This window comes from Pseudophryne corroboree, chromosome 1, assembly GCF_028390025.1.
Source record: "Pseudophryne corroboree isolate aPseCor3 chromosome 1, aPseCor3.hap2, whole genome shotgun sequence".
NCBI classification, from domain to species: domain Eukaryota; kingdom Metazoa; phylum Chordata; class Amphibia; order Anura; family Myobatrachidae; genus Pseudophryne; species Pseudophryne corroboree.
Genome location: NC_086444.1, coordinates 811,146,954 through 811,166,835, shown reverse-complemented (window position 1 = coordinate 811,166,835; position 19,882 = coordinate 811,146,954). Strand labels below are relative to the sequence as shown.

Here is a 19,882-nt window from a genome sequence, read left to right as displayed (position 1 = left end):
TTCACAGCGCCGCACTATGTGCCTCTGAACCTTCCCAGGAGCGCAGTTAGTACTGCGCTCCCTCCCCGTTGCCGCCATCTTCACACCGGCCCCCCGCTTGCTAGGGGGGTCGGTGTCTCACTCACCACTCTTCAGCTTCTGTAAGGGGTTGGCGGCATGCTGCTGGGGCGAGCGGTACCCTGTGGCGGGGAACGATCCGACCCCTCTGGAGCTCAGTGTCCAGTCACTGCTCCCCCCCTTAGTCCCACGCTGCAGGCAGGCTGTTGCCAACAGCCTCCTGTAAAAAAATTAACTCTAAAATTAACTTTTACCAGAAAAGCTCAGGAGAGCTCCCCTAGCTGTGACCGGCTCCTCCGGGCACATTTTCTAAACGGAGTCTGGTAGGAGGGGCATAGAGGGAGGAGCCAGCCCACACTCTCAAACTCTTAAAGTGCCAATGGCTCCTGATGGACTCGTCTATACCCCATGGTACTAATGTGGACCCCAGCATCCTCTAGGACGTAAGAGAAAATTAGGTAAGTCACATAGCTAGCTACTTTTCTCATTAATGGCTGTTATGCATTCAGTTACAGAGGTGACACACAACGGGGTAGAAACTATTTGTAGATGTTTATAAAGTTAAGCAGCTGGTGGAATGATATTACTGGAAGTTAATGATGGACATTTTGTAAGACAGTTTGGTGATAAGGTGTGTACACACAGTGCGATTTGTCTTTAGATTTTGACTATATATTCAAAATCGTAAGAAAATATAGTGCATATCACATCGTTTGTATAGTCCTTACAACGCAGATGCGCGGTCCCGCGGGATCGGCATCGCAAGGAAAAATAGACTGTGCAGGCAGCCCAACATTGACTACATGGCGGGGCCGGACTCTGGCCATGTCAAATAGTCAATGTCAGTCTGCACAGTGCATCGCACCGTGTGTACACGCCATTAGTATTCGCACAGTAAAGACATGTTCTGCTCAGCTCTGCATCCTGCCATGTCTTGGTGAGCTAGTATCATCTATACCAGTGGTTCACAAACTCAATCCTCAAGGACCCCTAACAGTCCAGGTTTTATAGAAATCCATGGCGCAGCACAGATGGTTAAATCAAGGTGCCTGTGGTACTAAAAATACAGCTAAAAGGGGTCACACAAGAGCCTACAAATATTCACAGAAAACGTCACGTAACCTAGGCATTCCCAGCCTTGGTCTTCACGGCACACTAACAGGCTAGGTTTTATTGATATCCATGCTTGAGCACAGATGAATTAATTAGTACCTCAGTTATTTTGATTTAACCACCTGTGCTGAAGCCTAGATATCACTAAAACCAGCAGTGTGTCCTAAGGATCGAGGTTCAATGGTTTAATAGGTACCCATAATTGCATTTCCCCCATCACTTTAGACAGGGTGGTATGCAACTGTTTGGGTGGCCATTGTATTACCATGCCCAGAAATTGCGGGTTTAGCCGCACAAAATGGCTAAGTGCTAGAGTCCTGCCTGCGCCTCTGCAGGTGCCCAAACAGAACACTTTTCGCACGTTTCTGTTTGCAGCTCATGGGACTGTGAGCAGAAATGACGGCACCGGCAGTATGCACACCCATATGGCAGCACAGTTCAGTTGCTGCCGGCTGGCACCGTTACGGAATCGCTCCCATTAAGAAGTTGCCCATAGCAACCAATCATCATTTAATAGACTGTGCTAGATAAATGACAGATAAAAACTGACTGGTGCTGAGAGCAACTTCTCCACTTCATTTCTCTCCAAAACTTGGTACATCTCCCCTAGAGACTTATAATGGTCATCTCCTCCCATTTTCTAGCACTAAAATGAGCTATGTTTTACTGAAGACTTACAGATTAAATGGAAGATGTAGCAAACAGAGAGATAAAGTGCAGATGTTGCCATCAGCACCAATCATCTTCTACCACTTATCTAGCACAGTCTATGAAATTATGTACAGCTAGAATCTGATAAATTGCTAAGGGCAACTTCTAATAAAGGAATTAATGGAGTGATCGCCGGCTACGAATAGTCACAGCCTGGCATGCCGTAATGCAGCATGCCACATTGCAGTAAGATGAGCATGGCTACATCTGTACATGGTTTTCTGCATGCGCCTGGCTGCATTACATATCCATTGACACCTGGTTTGATCTGCTTGGTGGAAATAAGTTACATATCCATGCTATTAAATTTCAATGCAATCATATTTAGTATGTGGTGTGGGGTTTGGGGACAAACATGTGGAAACCCTGCAAGAGAAGTGTTAGATACACTCTACACAGCGTGTATCCAACAAACGGTTATAATGGAATTGCGGTTATTTTTGGCCAAAAGGGTTAGTCAGCTTTAGTTTATTTTGCAAACCGATTCAAACTGCCTCCTCTAGAAAACTATTTTGCACATAATGTGCAGGATATTACTATTGACAGTGATGCTCGTCACATATCTAGGTCATGACTGTATCTCTACAGAGGCTATTGTACTTTATGCTACCATCCCCCCCCCCCCCCCCCCCCACGAAAATAAATATTAAGCACAAGTAGTAAATGATGATACAATCAACTAATCAGAGTTCAATAAAATGTAAGACATGACTGTAAGTGACCGGCCTTTCATGCACATCTGCTGGCTTCCATTGTGTACAACTCTATATGCATGTTCAATTCACATCTGTTTAAGATACAAAAAGATGGATGGAACCAGCGGTTATATGAGGGCAGATCTGATAGTGCCCTGCGGTCACATGCTACCAACAATAGGGCTCTGCTGCCAATGTAACCATAATGCAACAGCTAATAACAAGCACCTGGGTGAGGGACATATGCTTACAGTGTAGTGAGAGTGGCACATGACAAACAATTCATAATGGAAAATAAATCAACATTTTAAGCTCTCGAAAATATATAATTTGAACAGATGTCAGGAAACATGTTTCCCATGTATGCAGAAAATACCTCTATGCCTCTATGAGCAAGACAATACCCTATACTGAAATCTAACTAGTAACGCCCTGACGTAGAGATTAGCGGATTCTCTACGTAAACCTGCCCTGACTTGTGCGAGTGTCATGGTAGCGTAAAGGGTTGTTTTCTAAAGCTCCATGGGAATGTGAACCATACAGTAGCACGGGGCTGGTGCATGTGCAAATACTAATGATAACAGCTGTGGCAGCCAGCATACAATGAATGCCTTGCATGGCAGTTTGGGGTGGCATGGCTTTCTGTGGGTGAGCGTTTGCACACGCACAAAGCCTTGCATTATTTGAATGGAAACTCACAGTACAGATGTGTCCTCATACATCTTTGCTGCAGTCGCTCTAAGTAGCCCCTCTCAGCCAGGTCCAGTGAGACAGGTCCAGTGAGACAGGTCTAGTGAGACAGGTCCAGTGAGACAGGTCTAGTGAGACAGGTCTAGTGAGACAGGTCCAGTGAGACAGGTCTAGTGAGACAGGTCTAGTGAGACAGGTCTAGTGAGACAGGTCCAGTGAGACAGGTCTAGTGAGACAGGTCTAGTGAGACAGGTCTAGTGAGACAGGTCTAGTGAGACAGGTCTAGTGAGACAGGTCTAGTGAGACAGGTCCAGTGAGACAGGTCTAGTGAGACAGGTCCAGTGAGACAGGTCTAGTGAGACAGGTCTAGTGAGACAGGTCCAGTGAGACAGGTCTAGTGAGACAGGTCTAGTGAGACAGGTCTAGTGAGACAGGTCTAGTGAGACAGGTCTAGTGAGACAGGTCTAGTGAGACAGGTCCAGTGAGACAGGTCTAGTGAGACAGGTCCAGTGAGACAGGTCTAGTGAGACAGGTCTAGTGAGACAGGTCCAGTGAGACAGGTCTAGTGAGACAGGTCCAGTGAGACAGGTCTAGTGAGACTAGTGTCGGACGTCTTTTTTTCCTTTTACATAGCTGCGTCTTAGTCACAACAGAATGTGACTAGGATGCACCAGGAGAGCGTGTTAATTTGATAAATTACACTTGCATATGAGTCTCTGAATCTGTATGCAAAGTGCTACAATGTAGCAGCCGCATCTTTTTACCATGCCAAGTTCCATTGTGCTTCATACTGTATACAGGCTCAGTCGCACACAGATCTAAAATTGCACATATCATTAATCAGCAGTGTCTCCTGGTGCATTCTAGTCTCATCGCATTGCGACTAAGATGCAATTTTGGCAAAAAAGAAGGAATTGCGTGTCAACTCTCTCACAGGCATCGCCCACTGCGTGGTGTATTGAGGTTAAATTATATGAGGACGCATCTGTAGCATAAGGTACTAAATCTAGCTTCCATGGCTGCCTGCAACTGCAGCTACTTTTCAGTGCTACTAAAAATTAGTCCAACAGCGTGCAATGGTGGACGTTCTTGTGGAGCCAGGAATCATGGAAAACACGTATGGTACCAGCCATAGAGGGGTGGTATTGTTAATTTGAGCCAAAATATATATTTATGGCAGCTCAAAGAAAGAAAAACAGGTTTAATAATGACTGGAAATAGCCAATTCTTACAGCTAAACTCCACTAGTCCACTTCTTCCAGGATAAACACTTTGGGCATATTCCTGACACACTCAACTTCTAAGTCAAGGAAAGGAGTAGACCTCAGAAGGACAAATGACTCATGGTTACAAAAGTAGCTAGTCTGTCTTCATGTCCATTTTGCCCACTTGAAGACATGTGAAGTCTATAAACATATGTGGAATTTAAAAATAGATTTTGCTTTTGTATGTGGCTACCTCTTTATTTACTATTACTCAATAACTAGCCTGGTCATAAAGATTAATCTCGAGTTATGTATCCTATTATACTCCTCCTCAGTTGATTCTGGCTCTACAAGGGCAGTCCTGTCTTTTGCCAATGTATGTCTTTAATTCAGAATGTTCATATAGTCATGTTCCACAAACCATAATAATAATAATGGAACTTGACGGAACAGAATCCTGGAGCTCTCTCACAATGATGGGCATGCAAAGGGAAGCAAGAAATGTTTTTTCATCTTAAGAACACTTCATGTCATTTGTTTGCACTTGTCATACATGTAGACACCATAGTCCCATTGTAGACACCGCTGGTGCTTATGCACAGAGTTCCGTATTCTAAAAGTGCAGCTCTTTCGATTAAATGACGTGTTGTAAGCAATATAGGTCTTTCACACAACCTGGATTAGCTACGCAAGGAACCTTCATGCAAAAACTCAAAATAGTCTTGTTACACAGTGTTACTGGGATCTGGAAAATATATGCTCCAATTAAACTTTTTACTAGAGGTATTCCACCGGATTTGACTCCCAGAGAGAAGGCGCTCACATCACTGGCCAATGTGTTCCCTCTGTAGCCTAGCATGGCTATGTAACAGCCCAGACACATTACATTTTAACAGTTCCCACAAGCCTCAGTAATCACTGAGAATTCTCAGCACATGTTTATGTGTACAAAGTAATAGCAGTTTCTATAACTTACATTTGTATGCCTTACGTCTAACAGGATATTAGGTCTGATACAAAGAACAGTGCAGTTTATCTCGGTTAGAGAACACTTTCTACATATTCAATTATTTGTTTGAAATAACATTTGAAAGTGCATTTTGTGTGACCCAGGCAGTGCAATTTTTATATTGGTTATAGAGGACAATGTAAACTAGGAGAAATGACTGTACTTCATTACTGCATAAGGCTACATAACCCACCAATGCCAAGGCTTTATACATGCATTTTTAACTGAAACGAAACTGTCATTAGAAACAACTGTTCTAATAGAGCCATACCCAATTGCACTTTTATCTGCAATGTGTTTAACAATATACTCCATTTCCATTTGTTTGCCATGATTCAATGAATTTAAAAATCATAAAATGATCTCTATAAGCTTGTAAAATGATATTAGAAACGTGCATTTTAACTAGTATTAAACATGCATCTCAAATACCAGAGGATATGTAGACTAAGCATGTTTGATATGTTATTACTACTGCAATTTCAGGATTCCTAAAGTTGAATCATATTATTATTATTTATTAACAGTTTCTTATATAGCGCAGCATAATCCGTTGTGCTTTAGAATTTGAACAACAGTAATACAACAAAACTGGGTAAAAACAGACAGACATAGAGGTAAGACGCTTACAATCTATAGGGTTGGGTATGGGATCCCGACTGTCAGCATGTCAATGGTCAGAATTCCGACAGCGGCATCCCGACGGGAAGAATCCCAACACATTTGGGCAAGTAGGCTAACCCTACCCACCTTACTCTCCCCTCCTGCAGCCTAACTATAATCCTCCCCCTAGTGCCTGACCCTAACCTCCCCTCCCGCAGCCTAACCCTAAACCTCCACCTGATACTGTGATTGTGACCGTCGGGATTCTGAGTAGTGTTGGGATTCTGATGCCGGCCTTCTGACTGTCGGCATCCTTACTGTTAGGATGCCAACTACATCCCAGGATTTGATACACATGGATAGGTGCTATCTATTGCATAATGGTCCACCAGATTGCAAAGGTTCTTGGTGAGCTGTATGATATAGTCACGCAGCAGTGTTGGCCAGGGCTCAGGAGGATGTGAAAGTGAGAAAGAGAAAATATGTGAGAATATGTTTGGACTGTACAGAGGGGATGTAATTAGGTAGGAAAACTTATAAAAGGTTATATGGGCATATCCAGAATTTCATAAGCTTGCCTGAAGAGGTGAGATTTCAGGGAACATTTGACACATTACGAGAATAAAAGCCTTGATATTTACTGCTGTAGCAAAGTGCTTTAATTTATTGTCAACGATATAACTCAGTGGCTGCCTAACTGGGTATCGTGGCACGCTGAGGTGTCACGGGGCACTTGCAGAGGCGCCATGGCTTAGTGTTCCAGGATGAACTGGTCCATTTGGTAGGCAAAACCAGAGCTGTTGGCTGCCAACCATAAAATATGTGGACAAACAAAAGCGCAATCCTGTCCACCACAACATAACTGATGGATGACATATAAGCACAATTTACTGAATGTAATATTTTTGGCAGAATTTCTTAAGAAACTTTTGGCTTAGGGGTGCCATGAGTTGATACTTTATGGCGCCATGATTTAGAAAAGTATGGGAACACCTTTTATAACTCTGCAGTGTCATGTTATCCTTAAATCTCACACAGTTGAAATGATCAGTGCCAAATAGAAGCAGCATGTATTTACTACAAAATAATGAAAAATGTGAACATTTTATAAATTTTATTTTAAACATGAAAAAGAATACAATATTCTTATTAATGATAATTAAATGTTAGGTTACATTCATTAAAAAATTGCAAATGCAATTCTCAAAAGCAGGTAAAATCTAAAAAGCAGTATTGAGGAAACTAAAATTCTCCCATTGTTCTTCCAACAATATTCTAACGACATATAAAACCATGATGGGGAAAGTGTCATGGACAGGACATGTATAACAATAATAATGTCCTTGTTACTACGTTACATTATTCTTGCTCTGCTTTTACTCTTCTTCTAGCTATTGTGTTAGGATTGAAGATTTAAATCAAAACCAGGCAATTGTTGATATCTGCAAATGTTCTACATCTGCACGAAATAGTATTTATAGCTGGGATATGGAACAATCCTTTGTCCCTATTATTACTTTTAAACAGTTCATAACTTTAAGCTCTTGAAAGGCAGAGGCACAGCCCCTACAGTAATAGTGCAAGTGTTTCAGGACTGAACACTATAATCATCAATAGTAATACAGAGGAAGTCACAAAACGTAAAGATGGAAAGACTGACTGCATAAATATATGGCATGCACTGTAAATAATGTTGTAACTATTGTCCGTCCAGAAACTGGGCTTCAATGGATTTCATGGAAAAGAACTTTTACTTATTTATTTTTAATACAGTGTATATTAAAGAACTCAATGCACCATTTGTTCAAAAGTTTGCCTAGCCATCCCATCCTTTTTTAGAAGAGCATCACTAAGATCTCTGATGTACAAATGGTGTTTCTTCCAGGGGTTAGTATGTATGAATTTCTACAATATGCATTAAGAACACTTGTATTTTTGACTAGCCAGCCACGTATAGGCGAGTAACCATGGACTGTACAATTCTAGAACATTTTTTAAAACTACTGTGGCAATTTTAAATAGATTTAACTAGCAAGTTAAAATAGATTATTGCTTATTAATGTTGGATCACCAAATTTATGCAGCACTTTAACTAATATCTTTGTCATTCATTTTAGTCCAAGGCGTTACAAATCCCAGGTGCCAGGTCGCCATGGCCCCTAGAATTTGCTGCCTGGCTACCAGATTATGCAGGGAGGAAGGAAGCAGGTCCTCATCAGCCCCAGCAGATATTCAGGGGCGAGGCTGTAATGTGCCGACCATTTCGTGCATGTGCTTAGTGTCCATCCAGACCTGCAATTACTGCTGTGCCTGTCTGTCCCAGCCTGTACTGTCTGCTGTCTCCAAACTCTGGCTGCATAGAGCTCTCTGATAAGAGGGTTTATGTGTGGTCGGGTATTGCGACCTCGGAGAGGATAGTGATGTGACCGTAGGGATTGTTTGCCCAGGAGGGTGGCTGCGGGGAGGTGGTTTGCCTGGAGTTAGTTCCTTAGTTGTGTGGCCGTGGGGGTCTGGTTGTCCGTGGAGGATTAGCTGCTCATTAATGCAGTGGAGGAAGATGGTGGGGGTGTTGGTCGGTGGGTAGCTGCACAGCAGTGCGATTGCAGAGGGAGGGCTGATTTGCCTGGGGGTACCCCCTTTGCTGGGTTTCAGGTTCTGTTTTGTGGTTTGTTTGTTTTTGTGTGTGTGTGTGGGGGGGGGGGGGGGAGTGGTGGTCTGGCTCCTACAATTTCATCCTGTCTCCTAGATTTAAGAAAAAAATATTTTTTATGTTTTAGTCTCTGTTCCATTGGAGTTTACAGTCTAGATTTAATAACACGCCGGTATGGACACACATACATTATGTTTCATTTTGTCAGGATTCAACTAACCTACCAGTATGCTTGTGATTAACGACCGTTTACTGGGAATAAGGTATCAACGGCCAAAGATTTATCAATAATTTCTTCAGATGACTGCAATATTTATGTTGTCAGAAACCCCTTGGAATTATTTGTATTATAAGTGTACAAAGCAGATTAGCAAATTCAATTGCCTTTACATTATGATTAATCAGATTCACATATTAATTCTAAACACCTACAACAATGACTGTAAGAAACGATGCAGTGTTTAATGCAATCAGTTTACAACCAGTGCAAACCTGCAAGATGCATTTTGTATAGACGACTCTAAACTATTGAGTTGGTCTGGAGACCTTAAATTACATACAATGTAACTGCAAAACAGCTTAACACATCAATATTTTCACATGGTCTTTTCTGTTCACGAATGACGTTTTAAAAAAAAGTATTTGATTAAAAGCGTAGTGCAGCCATTTTTAATCTACCCACATTTCCAACTAGGCATACTGTACATTAGAATTTATATACTTAGGTGGATTTATCAAAGCTTGGAAATAGATAAAGAGGAGAGAGATAAAGTACCAACCAATCAGATTCAAACTGTCACTTTTCAAATACAGTCCGTAAAATAATGTAATTACAATGCTGGATTAAGCAGTTTTGCAGTTATATAATATGCAATTTGAAAGTTGGTACTTTATCTATTTCCACTTTATCTCTCTCCAAGCTTTCATAAATCTCCCACCTAAGTAGAGAGATCCCGTATAGATGAGATGGAGCCATCAGACATTGATGGAACTTCAATCTTTCGTCAAATATTTAGAGAAAAGTAGAGGCTGTGGAAAACCAGCCTTCTAGCCATATGATGTATGGTTATAAAGCATTTTATCAGTAGTAATACTCTGTCCAATAATAACAGAGGGCTGTACTGTGGCAAAGGCTAGGATGTATGGTTAATGGCTGGAGATCTGAGGAATGAACTGCACTGTTCAATACATCTTCCAAGCTGCGTATTGTTTGTAGCACAGTCCATATAAGATCTCCATGTTACATTAAACCAGATGGGGAATTTCCTTTATTCTGAAAAGAAGGATATTGAATTGATAAATAAAGCCCAAATCCAAGTTTAGATCTGTAGCATTAAAGCGGCACTCCATTTTGCTAAAATTTAACCACTGTCCATAGTGTCTGTATAATGAGTAAAAGATTCACAGGCATATGTACTAGGCCTTGGAGAGAGGTAAATTGGAAAGAGATAAAATACCAACCAATCAGCGAATAACTGTCATGTTACTGGCTGTGTTTGAAAAATAACAGTGAGGAGCTGATTGGTTGGTAGTTTATCTCTCTCCAATGCTTAGTACATCTGCCCCTTAGTGACTATGCATTTGTCAGATGTCATAGGTACATTTTGGTACAGAAGGAACCGTTCCATGTTAAACATTTATCTGCACCAGCAGAAAAGGTGTCTACAGACAGCTGTAGTAAATGACATACTTAACGTGAGCACAGCCAGAGCGAAAATCAATCCCTGTTGGGCCCTTTCCCCAGCTCATGTAATCCACGGTGAGGTTTTTGATCCGTGGTGAGCATGAAAATGAATATAAAATGTAAGTGGAACAATAGATGGCTGAGCCTGTAATAAAGACAATTGTCAGTGAACATTAAATGTGCTCTGTGTTCGAGAGGTGATAAAAGACCACGCATCTGGAAAAGCAATTAGAAAGTAGTTGTGCTGTAACATATTACTAGTCCTCAGTTACAGATATGCTCTGCTTTCCAAGGTAATGAAATAAGGAGGCATGGTTTATGTGGCCTGAAAATATCCTTCGCTACAAGGAAAAACAAAGGACAACAAATGATTACCTGTATACTATACCCACACCGTTTTCTCATACTAAGAGTCTGTTTACATATTAAATTCCAACTCTCGTCCGCGGCATTCCTCAAATCTTCTGATGAAGATTCCTGATGCTGCCCGGAACATATCCACCTCTTTAATCCTATGTCTGGATCACATATTATAAATGTTTTATAGGGAAACTTTTACTTAGTGTAAAAGGAGCTTAAAGGCCCCCTAAGGGCTCATTCAGAGCTGAGCTGAATTGCATTGTGCATGCTACGCGGTATGACCACAGCCAAATAATGATGATCACAGGCACACCATCCTGAGAAGAGAGAGGACATCAGGATAACTGATCCCAATGCATCTCCACCCTTTACATTCCACTGTGCTTTAATAATCCATGCACAAGAATGCAGCTCGTCAATGAGCCAAGTTTACTCCACTTGAAAAGGCATCTTGTAATATGCAAAAAATGGCCACACCATTACAGAACTTGGCATATTTCACAATCAAGATTAAGCAAATATTTTCTGTTATCAGCCATTTTAGACTGGGGAAGCCTTAAGGCCTATATAGACGGGCCGATGCGGGAGAGATGTGTGCTGAGCAAACCGCTCAGCACACATCTCTCCCGCCGCTCAGCACAGCACGATCTGTGCTGAGCGTACGGGGGGGAGACGGGGCAGCCGCTCATTTCACCCAGCGGGTGAAGTGAGCGACCCGCTAGATCGGCCAATCTAGCACCAATGCAGGCCAATCTAGCACCAGCGATAGCGATGCGCGGGGCTGCGCATCGCTATCGCTGTAGGGGGTACACACAGAGCGATAATGCTGAAATTCTAAGCAATCTAGTCAGATTGCTTAGAATATCGCTCCGTGTGTACCCCCCTTTACTGTTGGTTTCCTACGGAAAGACAGATCTGATATTTGAGTCTGAATTAATAGAATAATTATCTTTTCAAAAAGGTAAACACATCAAACTTTTGCAGAAAGTATAGCTGCACTGACAAACTTTTCCTTTAACATTGCGAACTATGAAATAATATAAAATTCTTTAAAATAGCGGGATGAGGGTGTAAGGAAAGGTGCAGGATTCTGTAAATGTCCCTTGATGAAAGATTCCACTGTGCATTTCTCAATGCTACTCCCCTTCTGTACTGCAAAGGTCTGTCCCTGTACAGTCTCTATTGTAAAACAGTACAGAGAGGGAGCAGGGAGTACTAACAATTGGAAATGGTCAAGTAAACTTGCCACAGAAGTTATATCACTAGTGGAATGTGAGTTTTATATTGTACCCGACAACAGCTATTGATAATGATTAATATTTCATTTTACGACACAACTGATGCCAACAGTACAACATTTGATTGTCATTAGCCTTTTATGGGGGTAGCAGTTGATTTACTGACGGAGACAATACCGATGGTCATAATCCCATCAGCCATTGACCGACAGTCAAAATACCGACATGGTCAAAATACCAACATGTTCAAAATGCCAACATAGCCAGAATTTCGACATATGAAATGCCAACATGTCAAAATGCCGATATGCGTTTTTAAGGAATTTTTGGCCAAAAACAGACTTGTTCATACTTTACCATCTCAGTGGACCTGGAGGGGGGGTATAATAGTGTGCAGAGCGCAGCGAAGCACTGTGCCCGAAGCTGCGAGCCATGTGAGGGGACGCGGTACACTTACACGGGGTCCATGTTGACCTATGTCGACACTGACATAATAAACCCAGAAAACTCATGTCGGTATTTTGAAATGTCGGTATTCTGAAGAATGTCTCTATTTTGACCATGTTGGTGAATGGCTGTCGGGATTATGACCTTCGGTAAATCATACTGAAACCGTTTATGAGCTGTATCATTCTTCAAACTTTTATTTGACTATACCTGCGTTACATCCATATCTGCAACCGCTGAATTTAGATATTAGTTATTACTCCAATATCCAGACAACTGCAGATGGTGAGGACTTCCCTTATGTATCTTCATCTCCTGCTGTGGAAGGACACCACTGTATTTTAACTGTATGAAACCAGATAGTCTGATTCCAAATTAAATTATCTTAAAATCTTCCGTTATCAGGATGAACATCATTTTAGGACAAAAGCAATGAATACTTCACTTCAGTTAATGTAAACAGCTATTGCTTCATACAGTGAAGCAGTCAGCCACAAAGGCAGCTATTCTTACTTAGAGCTACACCATTTGGTTACAGTGCTCAGAGCACACTGACCTTCACCTTCATAATGGTTCTGAGCCATCCCATGGTCCTCGGTCTCTCTGAGATTACTTATAGCACTGTCAAATCATCCCAATCTATCCGTATTAACCAGTAATCATGTTCAATATATGATCAACCCCTCATATTTTACCAACGGACACCCTGACCATAATACTAGAGTGCCAAGTACAGTATGTCCACAGTGAAACTAATGGCTGCATAGCTACCTACTAATTCTGTGATCGCACATACAGTACATGTCTAGTAGCACCACACATAAGGGGTTATTGAGAGATGGACGCAGATCTTGCATCCGCAAGAAAATCTGCGCCCATATACTCATATTCTGGGAGCCGCCAAGCACAGAGTAATGCCGCCCAGCATGTGGCGTTGACCCCTTGCCGGGGCTGCGCTGGCAGGCGGTCCAGCTGCATTATTTCTCCTGGAGCGGCTGTGTGTGACATCACGCAGACACCCGAAAACACTGCTAATGCGCCCGCTGTTTTGCCCTCCTCATCACCGCCCACTTAATGCCTGCCGCTGTCAATTACTTTGAGGCCGCATCTTTCAGGAATTCGGCCGTATGGTGAAGGATCTCGCATTATTGCTAATGAGCATGCACAGACCCATCCACATCTGAATAAGGCCTATAGTTTGACTTTTAATCACAATCACAGGCAAACAGAAGCATAGTAAGTATATATCCTTATACTCAGAGATGTACAAAAATATATAAGACTCTATATAGGCCCAGTGACCATCTAAAACAGGCATGTCCAACCTGTGGCCCTCCAGCTGTTGTGAAACTACATATCCCAGCATGCCCTGACACAGTTTTGATGTCAGAGAATGCTAAAGCTGTGTCAGGGCATGCTGGGATGTGTAGTTTGGACATGCCTGATCTAAAACATGCAGACTGTATGTTGTGCATATCTGGCCTACCTGAGTTGAAGGTACTCATTATATTATATATAAAATGTATTTTTAAAAGTATTCAAAATAAATATCACAATACTATATACTGTACATAATTTCCAAGAATGCAATAACATTATCTAAGAAGCTAAGTTTAATAGTAAAGGTGTTGCCAACAGAATACAGGTGTGTACATCTTGCCTCAATAAGCCACGCAGCAGGAGATGCCTGGTGTGACTGAGCTGACAGGTCCCTTAAAACGCCATTAGATTTGGGCGTCTTTTTTGCCGAATATGTCTTATTTGCATCGCTGTGTGAATAAGACGCACAAGCAGACTCTGTTGATCAAAATGATATGTGGCTTGGCTATATTCTCTGCATCTGCATACAAATGGTATATTCCAGTGTTTTCCTGGAGATCCCTATGTAGCGTTGGGTATCCGGTGGTCGGAATCCCGGCAGTCAGCACACCGACGCCGAATGCCGGCAGGGGGGCGAATGCAAGTAAGCCCCCTTGCGGGCTCGCCACAGGTTCTAATCCCACTCTAAGGGTGTCGTGAACACCCAAGAGTGGGAATAGTCCTGGGCCCACTGCCGGCATTCTGGCGTCCAGGATCCCGACGTTGGTATGCTGACAGCCAGGATCTCAACCGCCGGGATGGTGACTACATCCCACTGTAACGTAGCATTTCCTATGCAGATACAGCCGTGGGCGCACATAGCATATAGGCATGTCGCATATCATTTTAATCAGCATAAGCTGCTTGTATGTCCTATTAGCATTGTTTGCTAATAATATGCATTTTAATAGAAAAATAAGCACTGGAAGATGCTCTGCGCTGCAGAGTCACGCCACAGCATGGAGCAACTAGAATGGGTGGTTTTACGTACCAGGAGGATGTATTTGGACACATCTGTATGTATACCATGTCATAGAGGGATTCAAATGAAGCTTGAAACTAATTTAGTTTGACTTTAAGTGTAATTTCTAACTGACTGCAATAGACTTATACAAAAGTAAACATTATATGGAAAGCAAAGGTTAAAGTAATTAAATGCTCCAACGTACCATGTTTACCCCGAGAGATATCCACATACTGGCATAGTCTGGGGTGGACAATAGTCTTGAGGACTTGAAATCGCCCCAGGATTTTGATAGAATTTGGAGTGAGAGGGAGGCCGTTACTTCCACAGACATCATGAGGAAGAGCCGACGCAAAGAAGGTGAAAGCTCCCAATTCAGCATCCTTCAGAGGAGCCATCGTGTAAGGCTAGCGGAGCCAGGCAGGGAAAAAGCTGTGGTAAACAATATACAGTATGCTGGTATTAGAGTACAGAATTGCATTCATTTCTATAGGTGATGTACCATTTAATAATAACAGCTTGCAACTGCTTTAGGATTCTGAACAATGGTGTTAATTTACACAGCACTATGTATACTAGGAAACAAACTACCCAATATTTCTAGTGCTGTTGCAACTGCCACTTTTTATAAACAAAAACGGGACAGGCTGAAATTATGTAGATGAGTTTCCAAGTGACCAATGGCATTGTACCACCTCCCATGTTCTCGTAATTCTCAGGATCAGCAATATTCTTACTAGTCCTGTTGTTTGTTATATGGCGGCCCATCTAGTGCGCTGTGCAACATTCACAGTGTGAAGATGAGGCAAATATTTATTCCAATACAATCAGAAATGATACCATCACCTTCCCAGAGACAACTGCACAACATGATGGCGCTGGACCGTTCCCTAAAGGGATCCTGGAAATTATTCAATGTTGGTCACTAAAGTATGGCGGGCAATGAATATAATCAGTACACTAAATTATGTAAATCTGTCTCTAGTAATATTCTCTTGTCTTTAGTAATATTCTCTTCATTAAAGTATTTTACTCAAACACATTTTTACTGTCACAAAGGGGTGCCTCTGAAGCAATACCAGCTTGCCCAGCACAATGTGGAAACACTGTTTAAAACACTCTGTAAAGCTGTTAACATCCAGCTAATATTTATTTCAATACAATCAGAAATGAGACAAAACCATCTCCCTAAAGATAACTGCACAACATGATGACAGCACACAGCTGACGCATTGTCTGCAGGAGGAGCTGCATGCTGACAGAGGCGCAGGGCAGAGGGCAGCAGCCTGTCTCACCCTGTGTGATCCTCCTGCTGAATATCTGCTGTGTCTGTCTCACGGCACCGACGCTGCCAGCATCTCACACACTACCAGACTGCACCAAGGCAGGGAGAGCTGCCGTCACATGACCGTAGCCACAAACACATCATAGCTGGGCGACAGCGCGGTAGGCAGGACATCATCGTGCGGGGGAGGAGGAGGAGGAGGGTTCCGGCTCCCAGTGCTGCAGACATGGCTGTGCAAATGTGTTGGTGCCGCCGCTACAGCAGCATAGTGGACAGACCTGGGGCTGGGAGGACTACGCTGTAGCTGCTATACGGTCACAACGGTCTTCCTGCTGCAGTGCATTGATTGCCATTGGCCACCCATGCCACCGATCTTTAACTGGCTGCAGCTCTTTCAAAACAATAGGAATAGGCTCCGTTATATGTTATCTTCCAGGGGGGATGTACTAAAAGGATGATCACAGAAAGGGATGATCGGGATGATTGCCTGTAGTTCCTATTCGCACCTCTAGATGTCACTATATTTTTTAACCTCAACTGAGAATTTACAAACTACAGCAAGCACATAAAGCTTTTAAATGATATATTCATAGTTAAAAAAAAGTAACAGCATTTATATTGTTTCTGCATCGGTTTATAACAACAAAGCCATATAATGAAATAAGGAAACCAGCATCCTAATATCAATATTGAGTCCTGGCACCCTCTACCATTTTCATACCTGGGACAGTTTTCTATGCGTTTCCAGTGGGATGATGGCTATATCTTTTTTATTTACGTGGGATGATCACGTTTTTAGCGCAGATATACATACCTGGGACTGTTTTCTATGCGTTTCCAGTGGGATGATGGCTATATCTTTTTTATTTACGTGGGATGATCACGTTTTTAGCGCAGATATACATACCTGGGACTGTTTTCTATGCGTTTCCAGTGGGATGATGGCTATATCTTTTTTATTTACGTGGGATGATCACGTTTTTAGCGCAGATATACATACCTGGGACTGTTTTCTATGCGTTTCCGGTGGGATGATGGCTATATCTATGGTATTTACGTGGGATGATCACGTTTTTAGCGCAGATATACATACCTGGGACAGTTTTCTATGCGTTTCCAGTGGGATGATGGCTATATCTTTTTTATTTACGTGGGATGATCACGTTTTTAGCGCAGATAGACATACCTGGGACAGTTTTCTATGCGTTTCCAGTGGGATGATGGCTATATCTTTTGTATTTACGTGGGATGATCACGTTTTTAGCGCAGATATACATACCTGGGACTGTTTTCTACGCGTTTCCAGTGGGATGACGGCTATATCTTTTGTATTTACGTGGGATGATCACGTTTTTAGCGCAGATATACATACCTGGGACTGTTTTCTATGCGTTTCCAGTGGGATGATGGCTATATCTTTTTTATTTACGTGGGATGATCACATTTTTAGCGCAGATAGACATACCTGGGACAGTTTTCTATGCGTTTCCAGTGGGATGATGGCTATATATTTTTTATTTACGTGGGATGATCAAGTTTTTAGCGCAGATATACATACCTGGGACTGTTTTCTATGCGTTTCCAGTGGGATGATGGCTATATCTTTTTTATTTACGTGGGATGATCACGTTTTTAGCGCAGATATACATACCTGGGACTGTTTTCTATGCGTTTCCAGTGGGATGATGGCTATATCTTTTGTATTTACGTGGGATGATCACGTTTTTAGCGCAGATATACATACCTGGGACTGTTTTCTATGCGTTTCCAGTGGGATGATGGCTATATCTTTTTTATTTACGTGGGATGATCACGTTTTTAGCGCAGATATACATACCTAGGACTGTTTTCTATGCGTTTCCAGTGGGATGATGGCTATATCTTTTGTATTTACGTGGGATGATCACGTTTTTAGCGCAGATATACATACCTGGGACTGTTTTCTATGTGTTTCCGGTGGGATGATGGCTATATCTATGGTATTTACGTGGGATGATCACGTTTTTAGCGCAGATATACATACCTGGGACAGTTTTCTATGCGTTTCCAGTGGGATGATGGCTATATCTTTTTTATTTACGTGGGATGATCACGTTTTTAGCGCAGATAGACATACCTGGGACAGTTTTCTATGCGTTTCCAGTGGGATGATGGCTATATCTTTTTTATTTACGTGGGATGATCACGTTTTTAGCGCAGATATACATACCTGGGACTGTTTTCTATGCGTTTCCAGTGGGATGATGGCTATATCTTTTTTATTTACGTGGGATGATCACGTTTTTAGCGCAGATATACATACCTGGGACTGTTTTCTATGTGTTTCCGGTGGGATGATGGCTATATCTATGGTATTTACATGGGATGATCACGTTTTTAGCGCAGATATACATACCTGGGACAGTTTTCTATGCGTTTCCAGTGGGATGATGGCTATATCTTTTTTATTTACGTGGGATGATCACGTTTTTAGCGCAGATAGACATACCTGGGACAGTTTTCTATGCGTTTCCAGTGGGATGATGGCTATATCTTTTTTATTTACGTGGGATGATCACGTTTTTAGCGCAGATATACATACCTGGGACTGTTTTCTATGCGTTTCCAGTGGGATGATGGCTATATCTTTTTTATTTACGTGGGATGATCACGTTTTTAGCGCAGATATACATACCTGGGACTGTTTTCTATGCGTTTCCAGTGGGATGATGGCTATATCTTTTTTTATTTACGTGGGATGATCACGTTTTTAGCGCAGATATACATACCTGGGACTGTTTTCTATGCGTTTCCGGTGGGATGATGGCTATATCTATGGTATTTACGTGGGATGATCACGTTTTTAGCGCAGATATACATACCTGGGACAGTTTTCTATGCGTTTCCAGTGGGATGATGGCTATATCTTTTGTATTTACGTGGGATGATCACGTTTTTAGCGCAGATAGACATACCTGGGACAGTTTTCTATGCGTTTCCAGTGGGATGATGGCTATATCTTTTGTATTTACGTGGGATGATCACGTTTTTAGCGCAGATATACATACCTGGGACTGTTTTCTACGCGTTTCCAGTGGGATGACGGCTATATCTTTTGTATTTACGTGGGATGATCACGTTTTTAGCGCAGATATACATACCTGGGACTGTTTTCTATGCGTTTCCAGTGGGATGATGGCTATATCTTTTTTATTTACGTGGGATGATCACATTTTTAGCGCAGATAGACATACCTGGGACAGTTTTCTATGCGTTTCCAGTGGGATGATGGCTATATATTTTTTATTTACGTGGGATGATCAAGTTTTTAGCGCAGATATACATACCTGGGACTGTTTTCTATGCGTTTCCAGTGGGATGATGGCTATATCTTTTTTATTTACGTGGGATGATCACGTTTTTAGCGCAGATATACATACCTGGGACTGTTTTCTATGCGTTTCCAGTGGGATGATGGCTATATCTTTTGTATTTACGTGGGATGATCACGTTTTTAGCGCAGATATACATACCTGGGACTGTTTTCTATGCGTTTCCAGTGGGATGATGGCTATATCTTTTTTATTTACGTGGGATGATCACGTTTTTAGCGCAGATATACATACCTAGGACTGTTTTCTATGCGTTTCCAGTGGGATGATGGCTATATCTTTTGTATTTACGTGGGATGATCACGTTTTTAGCGCAGATATACATACCTGGGACTGTTTTCTATGTGTTTCCGGTGGGATGATGGCTATATCTATGGTATTTACGTGGGATGATCACGTTTTTAGCGCAGATATACATACCTGGGACAGTTTTCTATGCGT

The 19,882-nt window shown here is 42.0% G+C and overlaps 1 protein-coding gene across 3 annotated transcripts in view; it reads right to left on the bottom strand.

The window, feature by feature from the left end:
• The window catches only part of TBCK (TBC1 domain containing kinase), a 733,906-nt gene that overhangs the window by 702,101 nt on the left and 11,923 nt on the right, over window positions 1-19,882 (bottom strand). Inside the window, exons 1-2 of one of the 3 annotated variants that reach the window (XM_063919252.1) lie at window positions 16,081-16,253; window positions 14,991-15,217 (exon numbers count right to left, since the gene is read on the bottom strand). In XM_063919252.1, coding sequence (XP_063775322.1) covers window positions 14,991-15,183 — 193 coding nt within the window. In that variant the 5' untranslated portion in view covers window positions 15,184-15,217; window positions 16,081-16,253. Of the gene's footprint in view, window positions 1-14,990; window positions 15,218-16,080; window positions 16,254-19,882 lie in introns of those variants that run through there. The other 2 variants (XM_063919243.1, XM_063919248.1) reach the window with 2 other exon arrangements.